Consider the following 20,149-nt stretch of genomic DNA (forward strand, 5'->3'; position numbering starts at 1 on the left):
TACTTCAGAACAAATCGAAAATTGTCTTTAGCATTTTCGCAATAAATAAATATAATGGCAAAAAATCATGTCGACAAGTGCCATAAGTATACTCGCACTGGAGTTCAGCGAATCGAAAAAAAATGTATAACCCATGAACATAAATGATGCTACCAAAAAAATGATTTTCACTATGTGACAAGAATTAGGATAGGAAAGGGAAGGATTGCATCATGGTTGTAGCACTTTAGATAGCACACAGCTGTTCTGAAAGTCCATATCTTTCCACAGAAGTACAACACCAAGTGACACAACTTGAAGTTCTTTTCCCATCAGAATTTATCAGTGTAGCCAAGACACTGAACTGTCGTAGTAATGTTCCATATTTTCATTTTGGCAGTACATTAGGTACACCAAACAGTGGGACCATAATAATGTCTTCATCGCTCATGGTGGTGGACAGCATGTCGTGTCAACACCACGCTCTTACAAGGCACACCAACGTAGAATTAGTGCAAAAACCAAATATAGTGCTCCATGATCACTGGGATAAACAGGACAAAATGGACATTGCAGTAATTCAGGGTAGTTAGCTCATGAGGTGAAGGACATCAAGTCACATAATATTGACAATTACAGACTTAATTAGTAGTTTGTGGCATTCATAGCCCAGTTATTGAACATTTCTGTACCAAGTATGTAGTATTACAGAAAAATGTTCATTAATTGTTTTACATGGAATCAGTAGTCTTCTTTTCCTAGTTACAAAGCATTATGAAATAATCGCATTCTTTTCAGTTACAGAGTATAATTAAGAATCATTAACCTTCTCCTAATTACAGTTAATCATTTGTCATTCCAATAATAATCATTAGCCTTTTCCTAATTACAGTTAATTAATCATTTGTCGTTAATTAATCATTTGTCTAATTACAGTTAATTAATCATTTGTCGTTAATTAATCATTTGTCATTCCAATAGTAAGAATTATTAGTCTTCTCCTAATTACAGTTAATTAATCATTTGTCATTCTAATAGTATTAATTATTAGCCTTTTCCTAATTACAAAGCATTATTAAACAGTCACATTCATTTCCAATTACAAAGTATGAACATTGAAAACAAGAGCTAATTAATGGCATAATTAATAACAATTCATCGAGTGACATTAATTATTGGCACTCAGTGGCCAGCAAGTATTGAATAGAATAAAACATAGTTCATCATTCAGTATTATTCAGATCATTACGAAGTCATTATTAAAAACAGTTAATTACAGTCATAGCATTAATAATCACAGGCATTATAAGTAGTCTCATTACAATAAACAGTGTTTCTCCTTCAGTAGTATTCAGATCATTACAAAGTCATTATTAAAATCAGTTAATTAGTCATAGCATTAGTAATCATAGGCATTATAAGTAGTCTCATTACAATAAACAGTGGCAGTTATTAACTAGTGACAAAGCATTATTTTAAATACATACTTTTTTTTGTCTCATTAAGAAGTCATTACTCAAGCGACATACTATTCAGAGCTAATCAGTATTATTCAGAATTATCATAAACTAGTGACATTATGTGGGACTGGTAATACATTTTTTTTTTTGTTAGCAATGCATTGCGTTGGGATCGATAATTGATTGCTGAGGCATAACACTATTTGTTTTTGACCTATTGCTGCAAATGAGGATAGGTAACGTCATTCGTCATGAGTCAGCTGTACCAAGGTTATGTAACAAGGCAGTATATGTGATCACATTTATAAATGATAGACACAAATGGGTAAAAAAAAATAAAAATGCAAGTACTAGAACAGGTATAATAACTAACAGGTTTAGTAAGTACCATGAAAAGCTTCTCCTGAAAAAAAATACAAAATGTATTATTGACCTGAAAGAAGAAACGCACACTATGCTGAAAAGTAGTGAACTTCGAATTAACAGGTAGTGAAATGTGTATAAAAATGTGTTCCATAGCTGTCCTTTCCAAAACTTTCCGTCATCCTACTACGCAATATAACACCTGCTGTCAAAACAAACTGCAACAAATACTTAAATAACTACGTAGCATAACTTCAACATTATCCTCATCTGTAAAGAAAAAACTTCATTATCCATATCATCATAACTTCACTATTATCATCACCTGTAAAGAAAAACTTCATTATTCATAATCCTTCATCATTATTCGTCAGCATTCATTATCATCTGCAAAAATCACTTCATTACTCATTATACAACTATTCCTTATCTCTAGCATATTTCATCACTAAAACTAAGATGTGTAGTTCTGTCTGACAGCCTGCATCAATCACCTTGTATTCTGAAAGAAAAAATTAGTTAAGACTGCTATTCTGTGATGAGTATAGTATATTCTTGTTAATGCCTGCCAATCCTGATCCATTTACTCTTCCTCATAAAGTTATTGCATCTTCTTTCGTTTATTCCGCAGGTGAAATTCCCATTTCTGTTGAATTTATTTCTTACATGCATCATTTCTTTCTGAAATTCATGAACAAAGATTAATGTCTTGCATTTAAATCCTATACCCACTAAATAATGACTGGTTTATGGTAACATACTTAAGCATACAGCATATCATGACAGAAAACGTAATATGTCAAAGACATTGACAGTGTTCAGATGCAAAAATGTACACAGAATAATACAATGCAGCAGCAAAAAATGTAAAACAGTCACGATGTTGAGATGTCATAAGGCAAAAAAAAAAATGTCAAAGTCAACTGGTGTGTGTTATATCTTAACTATTTAACTATTTCACAGTGCATACAAACAAAACTGGAATACAATCATACATAAAAAGACAAAAATGTGACGTTCGTTGTGTTCAGCTTGTATAGACTGTAGTTAATAGAGACGAGAATTAAAGCCTTTAATGAAAAAAAAAATTTAATGAAATTAACATGTCATTAGCTAATATTGCATAATTAGTCATAAAATACGTAAGTGTGTCTGAAAAAATATGCACGGTCTGATGTGTAACGACAAGAAAAGCGACCTGCTAACCTTACCTTGTCGGGCACTTGCCAAGAAAAAATACGATAATCATCAGTAATTAGTCAAGTGAAATAATTGCATTAGTAAATGGCATCATCAGTGTGTTGAATCATACAGTGGTTTCACTCAATAAACGGTTTAATGTTTGAGATATGGTGATTGCCTTTCGATTTTCTGGTTCTCAAAGTTTCGACGTGTACAACAATGGGGTGAGGGATGCTGCGAATCCGATATGGACCTGCGTATAGAAGTTCAAATTTACTGCACTTACCTTTTAATTTGCTGGATAAATAGTGTGTACGTATTAGTATCTTCTGTCCAACGTGAAAGACGCGGTGTGTACAAACCTGTTTTTGCTGTCTTCTCCGGCGCTCTGCGGCACGTTTGATGTTGTTCAGCGCAATGTCAATTATTTCGTGGTGTCGTAATCGACGAGATGTAGGAAATGTTATCAATTCTTTAATTTTGTTAGGTGGTTCAGCATTTTTCAGTATAACAGACGGAGATAGCATAGTGGATTCATTTGGAATGGAATTAATTACATCTTGGAATGAGAATATGTGTGTGTCCCAATCAATATGTCTTTTGTGGCAGTATATTCGGCACAGTTTACCAATTTCTTTCATTAATCGTTCACAGGGGTTCGAAGAAGCGTGGTACTTGGATATATAGATCGGAGAAATGTTTCTGGCTCGTAACATGCGTGTCCATACGCTACTACGAAATTGAGATCCATTGTCAGAAATTACTTTCATCACATGCCCTACATGAGATAGAAAATGTTTTACAAATGCTTTCGAAACAGTTTTAGCAGTAGCTTTGCGTAATGGAGTGAAAGTAACAAATTTTGAACTGAGCTCAACAGCGACAAATATGTAGCAAAAACCTCTGTTAGTTCTCGGAATCGGACCAAAAATATCTACAGCGGCCATATGTCTTAATTTAACAGGTATAATGGGATATAATGGAGGAATATGCAAAGTGGTGTCTGATTTAGCTTTCTGGCAAATTTTACAAGACGCTAAAACTCGTCGTATACGTTTCTCCATGTTGCTAAAATAACAGTTCTGTCTCAGTATAAGAAAACATTTTCGTGCTCCGTAATGTGCGTAACTTAAATGAGTGTACCAAATTAATTTGTTAACCAGTTCGTCAGGAATGCATAATAACCAAATGTTGCTGTCAGGATGAGAGCGGCGAAACAGAATGTCATTGCGTACAGTGTAGTGGTTCCTAATCGTAACATTATTCTTATCTTGCCAAAGGTGTTTAATTTCTTTCCACATATTGTCTTTATTTTGTTCTTGTGCTATGTCCTGTAATGACGATGAAATAAAGTTTTCAAATGCAACTTGCTGAATGTACATGACACTGAAATTTGTTTTGCAGAAGTTGGTTGCTACGTCTTGCTGATTGTTGCCGAGAGAACGCGATAGTGCGTCTGCTATAACATTTTGTGTGCCGGGAATGTGAACAATCGTAAAATTAAATTCCTGTAAATAAAGTTTCCATCTACTTAATCTGTCGTGAGTAAATTTAGCTGAAAGCAAAAATTGTATAGCTCTGTGGTCTGTATAAACTGTGGTATGTCTGCCATAAAGAAAGTGCCGAAATCTCGTAAAAGCCCATACAACACATAATGTTTCAAGTTCTGTAACAGAATAATTTCGTTCAGCAGGTGACAAAATGCGACTTGCAAATGCGATGTTTTTAATTACTGTTGAGCCTTCTTCTTCAATTTCCTGGAAAATGTGTACGCCTAAAGCGGTATTGGAACTGTCGGTGGCAATGGAAAAATTTCTGGTAAGATCTGGGTGCGATAAAAGTGGAGCATTCAACAGAGCATGTTTCAGGTTCATGAATTCAGAATGTGCTTGCTTATCCCAAGACCAAATAGTGTTTTTACCTGTTAATTGGCATAGTCTAGGCGTGTCTAAAGCAGAATGGTGAATAAATTTACGAAAAAAGTTAATTAAGCCCAAAAAACTGCGTAATTGTCTCTTCGTCGTAGGAACACTAATGTCACGTAGAGCCTGAAGTTTTTCCGGATCAGGTGCAATGCCTTCTGCTGAAATTACGTGTCCAAGAAATTTTATAGAAGTTTTGCCAAAATGCGACTTACTAAGATTAACTGTAAGTCCTTGTGCATGAAAAGTTTGTAACAGTTGTTCAAGAATCAGATTGTGTTCGGACCAGTTAGCTTCTGCGATAAGAATGTCGTCTACATACGTCGTGATTCTGTCTTTAAGCTCTGTCGGAAGTATTGTGTTCAAACCGCGAATAAAAGCTGCAGAAGAAATAGTTAAGCCGAATGGTAATTTGCAAAATTGATAACAGTCGCCGAAACAGAGAAAAGCTGTATATTTTCTGCAATTTGGATGAAGTTGAATTTGCCAAAATCCCGATTTCAAATCTAATGTAGAATAAATAGCAGTACCATGAAATTTCTGTAAAAGTTCCTCTAGTGTCTGTGGTCGATCTGTTTCATTAATAATAATGTCATTAATGTGACGTGAATCAAGTACAAGGCGAAGTGAGCCATCTTTTTTCTTAACAATATGCAGCGGGTTTATGTACGGACTAACTGCTGGTTCAATAATTCCTTGATCAAGCATATCCTGCAATTCTTTTTTAACTTGTTCTCTGTGAATATATGGAATGGGATAATGCTTTGCTTTAAATGTGTCGTGCGGTTTGACTTGAAATTCATACATAAAGCCGGACATAGTACCAGGAATGTTGTCAAAAACTGGAGCTTGCTGTAAAAGAATTTTATGTAATTGCGTTCGTTCGTCGTCTGTAGTTGCACTGCTTTGTCTAACTTTATCGGAAATCATTTGCATTACGTCGAAGTCAGCTTCGTCTGGAGTATTATAGTTGTGCACGTACGTATCCGTGAACAATGTGGGATTACAGTCTATGTTACGTGTTGCGGAAATGACCTCTGTGCGGTTAATTGTTTGTTCTTCCGCAGATAATGAGTGCTGAAATTCTAAAGCAAGTTGTACGTTTTCATCCTTTAACATTAAATAAGAATTCTGAAAATCAATAACTGCGTCGTGTTGTACCAGAAAATTCGTACCTAAAATAACGTCTGTTGTCAATAAAGGAACAATCCAAAAATTAGAGTGAAAAGTATGACCTCCAATACAAAATGATAAATGCGTCTGTAATTTAACGTCTACACCTTTACTCGGTACTGCTCCTTTCACTTTTGTTTTGCTTAAAGGTAGTGTCGGATAGGTATTCTCTTTGTTGCACTCATTAAAAGTCTCCTCATTTATTACTGATATTGGTGATCCCGAATCGATTACTGCTGAAAATTTCGCTGAACCAATTTTAATTTCGATGACAGGATGTGAAATGGTTTTCTGAATAACTGGTCTTTCCTGCAAGAGAGTGTCTCTGATATCGTCAAAAGTAATTACATTTTCGTGAACAACATTTTGCGTGTCAAACGTAGTGCTTGTGTTATTGGAAGATGTGTCCTGTGCAGTATCTAGTCAGATTCTATCTGACGTGTTATTATCATTAGGAGGATTCTGTGGCATTTCTACTATTTGAACTGTCCTATTACTTCTTCCAGACGGGTTACGCTCTGGATGATACCTACTGTCGGGTTCGTTCATGAGAATATGTTCTTGTTGATTATTGTGTTGCTGGTAAGACCGACTGTTATTAAACGTATGTTGGTAATTATGCTCATTGTTTTTACGTCTGTCGTAATAGTCATTCCTATACGGTGCATTACGATAGGAATTGAAATACTGTCTTCTTTGTACGTAGTTGTTTCCTTGCTGACGTACGTTATTATTTCTTGTATCAGGGACTATACGTGCACGCGGCGAAACATTGAAGCCTGGTTGACCTTGTGCATTCAATTGTTGGTTAGGTATGCTAACCGGCTGGTTTTGATGTTGTTGTTGTGAAACACCTCTATTGTTACTAAAGTGTTGTTCCTGTTGCTGAAAATTTTGACGGTATTGATAATTAGAATTTTGCCTGTTATTAAAGTTTTGGTAGTTGTCGTTCCTATAGCGTCTGTTATCTTTCCGATTGAAATTACGTCCCTGATCATAATTGCAGTACTGTTGTTGACCTTGGTTGTTACTCGAAAAGTTTTTGTTTACAAAAGAATAATCGGATTGCTGTACTTCTAAGAGCTGTAAAAGATCTCTGAACGCTGAAATATTTTCTTTTTGCTGACCTGTTAGGAGTGACACTCGTAATGACCGTGGTAATTTGGAAATGCATAATTGTATCAGTGCGGATTCACTGTACGGTTCACTTAGGTACTGGTTTTGTTGTACCATGTGCTCAAAAAATTGCGTTACACTGGGAAAATTTGAGTTTTCATAGTTTGGCAAACTAATTAGTTGATCTTTAATTCCGCGCTGTGTCGTCTTCGACCAGTACGCTGACAGAAAAGCATTCTGAAATTCCTCTACCGAGTAACACTGTCTCGCGATCGGTCTCATACGAGTTGCCGGTTCGCCTTCCAAAAAACTGCAAATAAATTCAAGTTTATGTGTTACAGGCCAAGTCGGTGGAAGAGCAAAACTAAACTGTTGAATCCAATCCAGTGGGTGAATCTGCGTTCTATCGTTTTTAAAAACTTTAAACTTTCTCACTGACAGAAAATGTTTGTAGTCGAAATTATCATCTCTGTGTAATGGAACAGGTTCAGGATCGTAAGAGAATCTATTGAACTGCGGTTGATCGGAATCTAAGTCCCGTATTCTCTGTAGATTACCCAAATTATACGCGCTGCGTGAGTCTGACACATGTTCATAAAGTGGCATCTGTTGTGGTATATTATTAACTGAAGTGTTTTTCATCTCTGTTACTTCTTGTTGTAAACTCGACAATTTTCTATGCAAACTGTTATTAGACGAATCGATCTCATTAATTGTCTGCTGTAAATTTTGAAATTCAGGTGTTTGGTTAAATGAAACCGGTGCAGTATCGTCTGATTTATTGTCATGAGTATTTTCGATAACATCAATACGACTGGCCAATTCATCACATTTTTCAGTCAGTATTTTAACCTGATCGTCGGTTTTAGAATCAGACGCATTAATCTGTTTTTGCAACTTACGCGTAGTTTCGCTTAGTTTTTTAACATCAGCTTTAATGACATCGCAATCCTGTGTTAGATCTAATTGTTCGAATCTATCTGTCACTGTTTGAATATTTACTGTGTGTGTATCTGTTTTTGATTTAAGATCAGAAATTTCATCCCGTAATTCCGCGTTCAACTGTTCTATGGTATTAATTTTGCCGGACACTGTAGTAATATTATTGTCTACATACGTCTTCGCTTTCGCGAACATTTTACGTTTGTCCTCTTGTCTTTGTGCAGTGATTGTTTCCATAACCTGACGTTTGACTTTATTTTGATCCTGAATAAATTTGCGGAAACGCGTATCACTGTTCTGTATGTGCTGATTAAAGCGCTCGTTAATCTGAATGTTCTGCTGTTCGAATTTCGCGTCTATCTTTGCGTCCATTGTGCGCGAAAGTTCTACCGTCATTGCTTTAAACTCGTCTCGTAATTGTGTAGCTTTTTCAGAGCATTGTTTAGCGACTCCGCTAATTTCGTCTCTGAGTGTTTCTGTTGCAGCTGTTTGCATTTCCCTTAATTCTTGCGCAACAGACTTAATTTCTTCGCTATTTTTTTGTGAACAAGCCTCAATTTCCGTGCGCAACTGTTCCTTAGTGTCATGGCACTGCGCGGCAACGTCTCTAATTTGTTCACTAAGTTTGTCTTGTTTTTTGTCATTATTGTCAAGTTTTTCGTTCTGTTGTTTGAAATTTTCATCAATTTTATTAAATTTTTCATTAAACTGTTTGAAATTTTGCCGCAAAAATGCCATAATTGGATCCGATTCAAAATTAGCATTTCTATTCTCTGTGCTGTTCAATGGTCGATCTGGAATTGTCTCGTTTTGCGTGACCATTTGGTCATTCTGTAATTTACAAAAAGGTTTGCCAGTTAAACATACACTGTCAGACCCTATTTCGGAATTAAATAAATCCGTTGTAATTTCACTACACTGACCATTTTCATTCGAAAAATTTGTTTGTATGTTACTTGAATTTTCCAAATCGGGTGTGTTAAGCTGGACAGCGCTCATTACAATAGAGCGTCCCACGTCATCAATTGTCGTCAAATTAACAGACGAGACAATTGAGTTCGTTTGTTCATCATTAAGGTGAAAGTCATCATTAGTGGTTGGAATGCACTGATTGTTAGTGGACGCAGGATTGTCATCATTACACTGCGTGTCACATGTCCTATCGGTAAAATTGTTTGAGTCGGTAATTTCATTCATAATACCTCGCGATACACTATTCACAGTCTTTCGCGGCATTTTTACAGTAGTCACAAATATTCACAAAACAATAAGCACAATGCAAAAACAACACACAAATACAACAGAGCAACGAATTGCCGTTGACCTGTAGAAAGAAAGTCACAATATTAGTAAAAGCGTTGCGCCAAATCCTAATTATACTTAAGCAAATAAGAGCAGATATCTGACTGTTGTTCAAAAGACTCTCAACGAAATACGATCCTGGACTGGGTGTCGCCAAGTGTAACCTCCCCACCGTATTTTTAAAGAAAATGAAAAGACAATACTTAATAGAAATGGGAGCCAAACGTAACCTCCCTAGCAATTAAATTTAATGACAATAAAAGTGAGAATCGCAATCTGACTTAAGTATAAGTTTTTCATAAAAAAATTAAAGTCCATTCAGTGACAAGAAAATTCAATTAAACCGAAATATCGGTCTTTGGCCCTGTGCAAAACAATCAGAATTAAAGTCTTACCTCAGAATAAATGGATGTCACATTTCTGCTCTTGTTGTTGCGCACCGCTTGGAGGAACTGCATTGCAAATAATAATATTCTCTTTTTTTGTGATTTTAGTGAAATTTTTCTTCAAAAGAAGTGGAGTGAAATGGGAAGTGCAACGAAATCTTTAGTTCAATAAAAATTAATTTTTTAAAAAAATGCTTTTGAAATAAAAATTATTATTGGGCGACTTGTTGGACAATAATTACAATAAATAAAATTTTTCATTATCTAATGATTATATTAATTAACAGTATACCTTATCCACCATCTTGACCAGTGTTGCCGACCGCCTACATCACCCGCACTGGACTGCTATCACTGACCGACCGCTCTGCATGACGGCTACTAGCGTACTGCACTGCACGACTACTGACAGAGTACTGCTCTCAACTAGACAGAGCTACAGACTCGCAACGACTACTGACAGACTGAGAACCGCTCGCAACACTCGCGCGGTCAAGCGCATACCCTCTGGTCACAGATGCTACAATGCCTCGCCATCGCTGCTGCGTTACATACGTGTTTCAAGGTGGATATACACTGTACTAGTGCCGACATTGTGCATGCTCTGTTGCCTGTGTCTATGTGCCTGTGGTTCTGTCAGTGTGATCATGTGATGTATCTGACCCCAGGAATGTGTCAATAAAGTTTCCCCTTCCTGGGACAATGAATTCACGGTGTTCTTATTTCAATTTCCAGGAGTGTATCTGTTTTCAGTCATACTTAAGAAGTAGGATGCAGGAAGTTGTGCTGAATAATTCAAACAATGTTGGAGAAGTGGAAAATTTTTGTGAGTGGGGACACATCACAGAGGGAGTCAATCTTGGATGCACTCCTACCTAACATTCAACAAGGAGAATCGTGCTTTTTGCAGACAATGCTACTATTACCATAAGTCCCATTACAAAGAAAGCAACAAAAGAGATCATTAATGATATTTTCGTAAGAAGTGTTAAGTAGATCTTTGAAAAACGACTCCCCCTTAATTGAGAAAACACACTACATGCAGTTCTGTACATCAGATAGTCATACCAACGACTGATGTAGCACGTTAAGAGAAGGTAATAAGGTAGAATGCTGCAAAGTTTTGGGTGTACATGTTGACGAAAACTTAAACTGGAAGAGGCATTCTACTGACCTTCTCATACAATTACGTTCAGATGCTTTTGCTCTGAATATAATTGCTAGTTTTGGAAACAAACCAATCAGCCTCATGACATATTTTGCATATTTCTACTTAATGATGTCCTATAGAATAATTTTCTCATCACTTAGAAAGTACTGATTGTACAACAGCGAGTATCAGAGTAATGAAATTCGCCGTAAATAATCCATCACAGTTTGAAGGTAATAAGGTAGAATGGTGCAAAGTTTTGGGTGTACATGTTGACGAAAACTTAAACTGGAAGAGGCATTCTACTGACCTTCTCATATAATTACGTTCAGATGCTTTTGCTCTGAATATAATTACTAGTTTTGGAAACAAACCAATCAGCCTCATGACATATTTTGCATATTTCTACTTAATGATGTCCTATAGAATAATTTTCTCATCACTTAGAAAGTGCTGATTGTACAACTGCGAGTATCAGAGTAATGAAATTCGCCGTAAATAATCCACCACAGTTTTAGAGGAGCTGTCATATCTCCACAGTTACAACTCTAGAAGTAAAAGTTACTTTTATCACCCATTAATCAAGCTGTCAGTGACCGAGAAAGGAGTCCAATACGCTAAAACAAAGATGTTTGAACAATTGCCCAATAACATAAAATGTTTGACAGGTAGCTAAGCAAGTCTGAAATCTAATCTGAAATATTTTTTCCTGGACAACTCCTTCTATTCCATGGACTAATTTGTATTTAAAAACTGGCGTCGATAATAAATAAAATAAAAAGCAACTAATTTTTAAGTGTGCTTGCATGAGTAGTGCTAAATAGTATTGTGTTTATTAATATTAACACTAAACAATTACACACTTCCTTTAAACTGATTCGTTGCACGGGAAAAGAATCGTTCATGATATATGGAGAACGTAACTAATTAACAAATTTTTGAGAACGTAAGGCATCCCTAAAACTGAATTTATGTTTTAGCAATTTACCTAGTAACAGTTTGTAGTCTTCGGACGTAGTGTGATAGTGATGTCTTTTTTCAGACTTCGTACCTCCGCTTGAATGTTCAAGTAAGCTTTGTGCAGATTCTCCTTTACATCACGGAAGTCTCTCGGTGAACAGATAACACAAGCAGAGCGGCAGTGTATTAAAAGCTATTGCTTCTGCAGTCTATTCTCTCCACCAACAAAACTTGAGTGTTATGAAATTGGTCCTGTATAAACTGCAAAAACTGTTAACAATTCTCTTTGTAAATAGAATGTAAGGAAACATTCGCAATAATTCTCTCTTGCAAATAATCTGGAATAAGTTCCTGTAAAGGCTGCAGATTATGAAAACCTTGAATCTCACTCAGTGGTTAGTTAAAATCTAACTCAAATTACCCTGACACTGTATTGTATTAACATTAAGAAGTTCAGAAATAATTAAAATGAAACTCTGTGCTGGAAAAGACCTTTACATGTCTCAAACATCTGTGATGAATACACGCAGACTGTAACAACGAACAAAAATTTTTACCAAGGCCAAGATTTTAGCCCAGGTCTGCTGCTCATTAGGCAGGTGCGCTAACCACTACGAACTGAAGTTTAAGATCGCTATTTATTGCATACCTTACTAAATGCGTGACGTATACTGATCAAGGGTGTGCCACAGACTAACTACACCTTTGTTAGTTGTCAAAATGAAAGTTCGCATAACAGTTATATAATTTTTAGCTCTCGTAAATTTCGTGGACAATGCATGCCCGTCTCGGAATCGCGACTGCCTTCAGCTTGCAGTTACTTTTGGTCAGATATACGCGGCCCAGCTCATGAAACAGAGTTAAGACATCCTTTTCTGTAGTAACTTATACATATAAAATACTAATAATAAACACAATGCGTGTGTAGTTCCCTCAGTAATGTCAGCACAAATAAACAAGTCGTACATTCAATCGGCTGCCCTGATAAGTTGGTGTCCTCATAAACCTGGGACACTGCAAGCTTTACTTGAGAATGACACTCCATATGAAATCGTGACCATAAATTTAGTGACAGTGGAGGCGGAAAATGTAATTTCTAAAAAAGTGAATTCTCACTCTACACTATTTCCACTTCGTCTTTCTGGTACAATTTTGGTTAAAACCAACACTTGAGATCGCAATAATATTTGTTCATTGGTTTCGGCTAATGTTAAAGCCATCTTCAGAATTTTTGGTGGCCCCTATGTCTGGTGCTGAAGGCTCCTCGATTTTCTCATGATATCACGATCGTACACTGTGACGAAGGTGATATCATGAGAAAATTGAGGAGCCTTCAGCACCAGACATAGGGGCCACCAAAAATTCTGAAGATGGCTTTAACATTAGCCGAAACCGGTAAATAAACAAATATTATTGCGATCTCGAGTGTTTGTTTTAACTTAACTGTACTCCACAGATAATTTTGTCTTAATTTATTTATGATACAAGGTGAAACTGTTTACGGAATGAAAAACTTGTTCAACAAAATGGACTGCGTGCATGCCTATTATTTTACATGATACCGAAACTTACTTGATATTCGATGTTTCGAAGATGTTAATGAAAAAAATGCCTGCAGAACGTCTCGCTCCAGAAAGTGACTTCAGGTTCCTTGTCACTACGATTGTACACGAGTGCAGGAATCTATCACTTCTTGAAATTCATTTTTTAAATTTTTTTATGGTTACTTAGTCAGCTGAGATCAGTCACCGCATTTTAAAGTTTCGTAATCCATGCAATCTAGGGAATTGTAAAAAAATTAGTTTCTTATATTTTAAGAAATTTATATTTGATTTCACTCTCCTGTTCTGGCCCTGTCATATGTTGTTGTTGTTGTTGTGGTCTTCAGTCCTGAGACTGGTTTGTACCTACTGCAGCCTACATCCTTCTGAATCTGCTTAATGTATTGACCTCTTGGTCTCCCTCTACGATTTTTACCCTCCACGCTGCCCTCCAGTACTAAATTGGTGATCCCTTGATGCCTCAGAACACGTCCTACCAACCGATCCCTTCCTCTAGTCAAGCTGTGCCACAAAATCTTCTTCTCCCCAATTCTATACCTCCTCATTAGTTATGTGAACTACCCATCTAATCTTCAGCATTCTTCTGTAGCACCACATTTCGAAAGCTTCTATTCTCTTCTTGTCTAAACTATTTATCTTCCATGTTTCACTTCCATACATGGCTACACTCCATACAAATACTTTCAGAAACGACTTCCTGACACTTAAATCAATACTCGATATTAACAAATTTTTTCTTCTTCAGAAACGCTTTCCTTGCCATTGCCAGTCTACATTTTATATCATCTCTACTTCGACCATCATCAGTTATTTTGCTCCCCAAATAGCAAAACTCCCTTATTACTTTAAGTGTCTCATTACCTAATCTAATTCCCTCAGCATCACCCGACTTAATTCGACTACATTCCATTATCCTCGTTTTGTTTTTGTTGATGGTCATCTTATATCCTCCTTTCTAGACACTTTCCATTCCGTTCAACTGCTGTTCCAAGTCCTTTGCTGTCTCTGACAGAATTACAATGTCATCGGCGAACCTCAAAATTTTAATTTCTTTTCCATGGATTTTAATACCTACTCCGAATTTTTCTTTTGTTTCCTTTACTGCTTGCTCAATATATAGATTGAATAACTTCGGGGATAGGCTACAATCCTGTCTCACTCCCTTCCCAACCACTGCTTCCCTTTCATGCCCCTCGACTGCCATCTGGTTTCTGTACAAATTGTAAATAGCCTTTCGCTCCCTGTATTCTACCCCTGCCACCTTCAGAATTTGATAGAGAGTATTCCAGTAAACATTGTCAAAAGCTTTCTCCGAGTCTACAAATGCTAGAAACGTAGGTTTGCCTTTCCTTAATCTACCTTCCAAGATAAGTCGTAGGGTCAGTATTGCCTCACGTGTTCCAACATTTCTACGGAATCCAAACCGATCTTCCCTGAGGTCGGCTTCTACCAGTTTTTCTATTCGTCTGTAAAGAATTCGCGTTAGTATTTTGCAGCTGTGACTTATTAAACTGATAGTTCGGTAATTTTCACATCTGTCAACACCTGCTTTCTTTGGGATTGGAATTATTGTATTCTTATTGAAGTCTGAGGGAATTTCGCCTGTCTCATACATCTTGCTCACCAGATGGTATAGTTTAGTCAGGACTGGCTCTCCCAAGGCTGTCAATAGTTCTAATGGAATGTTGTCTATTCCCGGGGCCTTGTTTCGACTTAGGTCTTTCAGTGCTCTGTCAAACTCTTCACGCAGTATCATATCCCCCATTTCATCTTCATCTAGTTCCCCTTCCATTTCCATAATATTGTCCTCAAGAACATCGCCCCTGTATTGACCCTCTATGTACTCCTTCCACATTTCTGCTTTCCCTTCTTTGCTTAGAACTGGGTTTCCATCTGAGCCCTTGATATTCATGCAAGTGGTTCTCTTTTGTACAAAGGTCTCTTTAATTATCCTGTAGGCAGTATCTATCTCACCCCTTGTGAGATTAGCCTCTACAACCTTACATTTGTCCTCTAGCTATCCCTGCTTAGCCATTTTGCACTTCCTGTCGATCTCATTTTTGAGACGTTTGTATTCCTTTTTGTCTGCTTCACTTACTGCATTTTTGTATTTTCTCCTTTCATCAATTAAATTCAGTATCTCTTCTGTTACCCAAGGATTTCTACTAGCCCTCGTCTTTTTACCTACTTGATGCTCTGCTGCCTTCACTATTTCATTCCTCAAAGCTACCCATTCTTCTTCTACTGTATTTCCTTCCCCCAATCCTGTCAATTGTTCCCTTATGCTCTCCCTGAAACTCTGTACAACCTCTGGTTTAGTCAGTTTATCCAGGTAGCATCTCCTTAAATTCCCATCTTTTTGCAGTTTCTTCAGTTTTAATCTACAGTTCATAACCAATAGATTGTGTCAGAGTCCACATCTGCCCCTGGATATGTCTTACAATTTAAAATCTGGTTCCTAAATCTCTTTCTTACCATTATATAATCTATCTAAACCTTCTAGTATCTCCAGGGTTCTTCCATGTATACAACCTTCTTTCATGATTCTTGAAGCAAGTGTTAGCTATGATTAAGTTAATGCTCTGTGCAAAATTCTACCAGGTGGCTTCCTCTTTCATTTCTTAGGCCCAATCCATATTCACCTACTACGTTTCCCTCTCTTCCATTTCCTACTGTCGAATTCTAGTCACCCATGAATATTAAATTTTCGTCTCCCTTCACTACCTGAATAATTTCTTTTATCTCATCATACATTTCATCTATTTCTTCATCTGCAGAGCTGGTTGGCATATAAACTTGTACTATTGTGGTAGGCGTGGGCTTCGTGTCTATCTTTGCCACAATAATGCGTTCACTGTGCTGTTTGTAGTAGCTCACCCACACTCCTATTTTTTTTATTCATTATTAAACCTACTCCTGCATTACCCCTATTTGATTTTGTATTTATAACCCTGTAGTCACCTGACCAGAAGTCTTGTTCCTCCTGCCGCCGAACTTCACTAATTCCCACTATATCTAACTTTAACCTATCCACTTCCCTTTTTAAATTTTCTAACCTACCCGCCCGATTAAGGGATCTGACATTCCACGCTCCGATTCGTAGAATGCCAGTTTTCTTTCTCCTGATAACGACGTCCTCTTGAGTAGTCCCCGCCCGGAGATCTGAATGGGGGACTATTTTACCTCCGGGATATTTTACCCAAGAGGACGCAATCATCATTTAATCATACAGTAAAGCCGCATGACCTCGGGAAAAATTACGGCTGTAGTTTTCCCTTGCTTTCAGCCGTTCGCAGTACCGCAACAGCAAAGCCGTTTTGGTTAGTGTTACAGGGCCAGATCAGTCAATCATCCACACTGTTGCCCCTGCAACTACTGAAAAGGTTGCTGCCCCTCTTCAGCAACCACACGTTTGTCTGGTTCAAATGGTTCAAATGGCTCTGAGCCTATGGGACTTAACATCTATGGTCATCAGTCCCCTAGAACTTAGAACTACTTAAACCTAACTAACCTAAGGACATCACACAACACCCAGTCATCACGAGGCAGAGAAAATCCCTGACCCCGCCGGGAATCGAACCCGGGAACTCGGGTGTTGGAAGCGAGAACGCTACCGCACGACCGTTTGTCTGGTCTGTCAACAGATACCCCTACGTTGTGGTTGCACCTACGGTACGGCTATCTGTATCTTTGAGGCACGCAAGCCTCCCCACCAACGTCAAGGTCCATGGTTCATGGGGGGGAGGCCCTGTCATATATAGATAGGAATTCACCGTTTTCCACCCATCATCTGTCCTTCCTCTGAACAGAAATTTTAATTTCGGTTTCTTCTTTTTTATTGTGTCATATGAAACCGAAAGCCTCTCTGTAAGATTTCGGGATAACTGGAACGTTATCATTTTCATCTTGGCACTCGAAATATTCAACAGCTAATTAATACTTTCTACTGTTAATTATTAGTTCTTATAAATGAAACGGTGGCTTCTGATAATGATAAATGCTTGAAATTTGAGGCAGCAAGAAACACCGAAATGATTTAATGATATGCCTACAATTTAGTGGCTGTTAGTCGCTTTGCAAAAAGACATTTTAAAAATAAAAATACATTACTGTAGTACATCACATATTGTTGCTTGATACTAATCCCAACAGTAAGTTATTCTAAATTTAATTTGTACATTTCTTAGTGACACTACATTTCATTGCTTCCAGTTTATTCCTTTTTAAGATTTCCCACGGACCAAATTTCACTGTAATTCATAGCTTTGTTCCACATTTGCTCCTCAACTCTATTTCAATGTTTGGTACCAGTAAAACTGTTTGGTTAAAGAATGAAAATGAAGGTGACCGAAGGTGATTAAAGTGAATTACTTTTCCTTCTCTAATGAAGAAACCAACGGACAAAATCAGTGGTTGGGTTTTGATATGTAACGTATCGAACTTTGTAACTGTTATTCAGAAATCTGTTGAAGAACGATATGTTGTAGTGTTGTGTCCATTGTTTCTCGGGTCTACATTTGATAATTACAGCGTTCTTTCGGGTTATGTTCTGTCATTAACAGTAAAAAATTAAGTTTATTTCAAATAAAAATAAACATTTTACGCAAAGAAGAATAACATACCAAAACTAATAGTTTGGAGATAAAATTACAGCGTACGCAGGAGAAAACATTTCCTCACAAGAAATTCGTATACAGTACACAAGCAAAGTATAGTTATTCACTGTTTGTTTCTCACTTCTTCCGAAATTCTATCTAAATACACAAATCATGATAAATTAAACTTTCGTTTAACGTAAAAATACGTTACCGTACGGAATCATTGGTCCAAAGAATGTGTTCCGTTATTTTAATAACGAATTGACTTAAGAACGTATGGACACGTTATTTTCTTATTCAGTGTATAAAAATGGATTATTCTTTCATTACAGGAATTGGTACCTCTTCTAGCCTCTTCCCCAACATCTTATTGTCAGGTAAATCGTTCACTCTACTTCTTATCTTTATATGTTGTTATTTCCAATACATAAGCTATAAATCTACGTTTTACACTTTGTATCCATTTAAGCGAAGCATATAGTGTGAACGGAATATGTGTTTTTTTTTCTGACACTTCACAGAGGGTTCCCAATATTATGCATTAATTTAGCTTAGTTCTCGTAAAACGGGGTTTACACAGTTCTGCTTCTATTTTTTACGTTTATAACCTTTCATTAATTTTGTCTTCGCGTACATCTCAGATACGCTTTTTGCAACACAGTCGCCCGGGTTACGATGCAAAGCCTTATAATTTTTAATAAATGTATTCGTAGTTTGCGAATAGTATTATACTGTACAAAAGATTAGTGGCTCATGAAAATATGTGCCTGGTCGTGATTCAAACCCTGATGTCCCGCTTATTGGAAGCTGTTGCGTTAACCGCTTCGGGTATCCGTGTATGTTACGCAAACTCCGTAAGTCGCTGTTTCCATGTCCTATGCTCGCACACCGTTTCATGTGATTGCTGCACAGGGAGGAACGTTATTATTCTCGTCGTATTTGCCTTGCTGGGCAAACGGTACAGGTTTGTAATGTCAGTATTTTACAGTGTCTATAGGGTACCATACACTGGTTCGAGTTCCGGTCTGACACAAATTTTCATGAGCTGCTAATCGTTTGTACAGCTGATGCATATTGGTAACTGAAAACTGCGGATACATTTCTTCAGTCGTCTTTATTGTCAGTTCCTCCAGAAGTGCATGCGTGTCCGGAAGGCATTGTGCAGTACTCTAAGGACACGTAAAATACAGACATTGCAAACCAGTCTAATAATTTTCTGCTCTTGGTTCTTAATACAGATATACTCAGTACGAGCTCCCCGGAATTTCTCTGACTGTGCTTGTAGTTTAGGAGCAGAATGTCAACGGGGCGCATTTGTCCCACAGTAGTTTATTAGAGAACCTATTGGAGTTAGTTGGTTGTTATTGCTCTGTATCAGTGCCCCACTGTAAAAGGGAGACCTACAATGGTTAGCAGAATTCTTATAATGACAGATTGCACCTGTATGTTGTCCTGCTCTTGAGTTTTGTCGTCAACCTTCATCACCGTGTTGTGACATCACATTCGTTCGGACGTGCGGATAGCCCACCCAATTACCATATCCGCAAAGCGTGCTGCATTCGAATCTCCCTAGACACGTCCGGCAACGACTTGCATCCACGAATTGACGCTTTCCACATCCCAAACGAAGCCCATATCGAGCACCTGTAGTCTCATTTATAAACTCTGAGAGACGCTCTCTCCAGTGATGTGTGTCTGTTTTCAATATTTCTTGTAGTTCTTGCGCAGGAGGTATATATGACTAATCCTGTATGTCGTACCCCTAAACCCCTCCACCCTCCCAATCTCCTTAAAAATGAAAAGGTGGGTAATACTCTTTTCTTATTGTTACTTCGAAGACACTGATTAAAATAATCCTTCTTTAATGTTTTTGCTATGAAAAAAAACACAAGGAAAATTCTAGACCAAATCGTAATATGTTATTTATCACAGTGCAATTTCCATTCGCACAATGGACATACATTCCATGCCGCTGTCTTCCATTGTCAAAAAGCACTGCAGTGTTGTGGCCCGAGTACATGGACTGTAATTCTCAAATTACTTCGCTGTTCATT

At 37.3% G+C, this 20,149-nt stretch overlaps 1 protein-coding gene across 2 annotated transcripts in view; it reads left to right on the forward strand.

Moving 5' to 3' along the window:
- Positions 1–20,149, forward strand: part of LOC124797560 (inter-alpha-trypsin inhibitor heavy chain H4-like) — a 127,425-nt gene that overhangs the window by 64,531 nt on the left and 42,745 nt on the right. The window contains exon 13 of one of the 2 annotated variants that reach the window (XM_047260795.1): positions 18,428–18,472. The exons of the other annotated variant lie outside the window; for it this stretch is intronic. Coding sequence (XP_047116751.1) covers positions 18,428–18,472 — 45 coding nt within the window. The remainder of the gene's footprint in view (positions 1–18,427; positions 18,473–20,149) is intronic. 2 annotated transcript variants of the gene reach the window in all.

This window comes from Schistocerca piceifrons, chromosome 1 (assembly GCF_021461385.2).
Source record: "Schistocerca piceifrons isolate TAMUIC-IGC-003096 chromosome 1, iqSchPice1.1, whole genome shotgun sequence".
NCBI classification, from domain to species: domain Eukaryota; kingdom Metazoa; phylum Arthropoda; class Insecta; order Orthoptera; family Acrididae; genus Schistocerca; species Schistocerca piceifrons.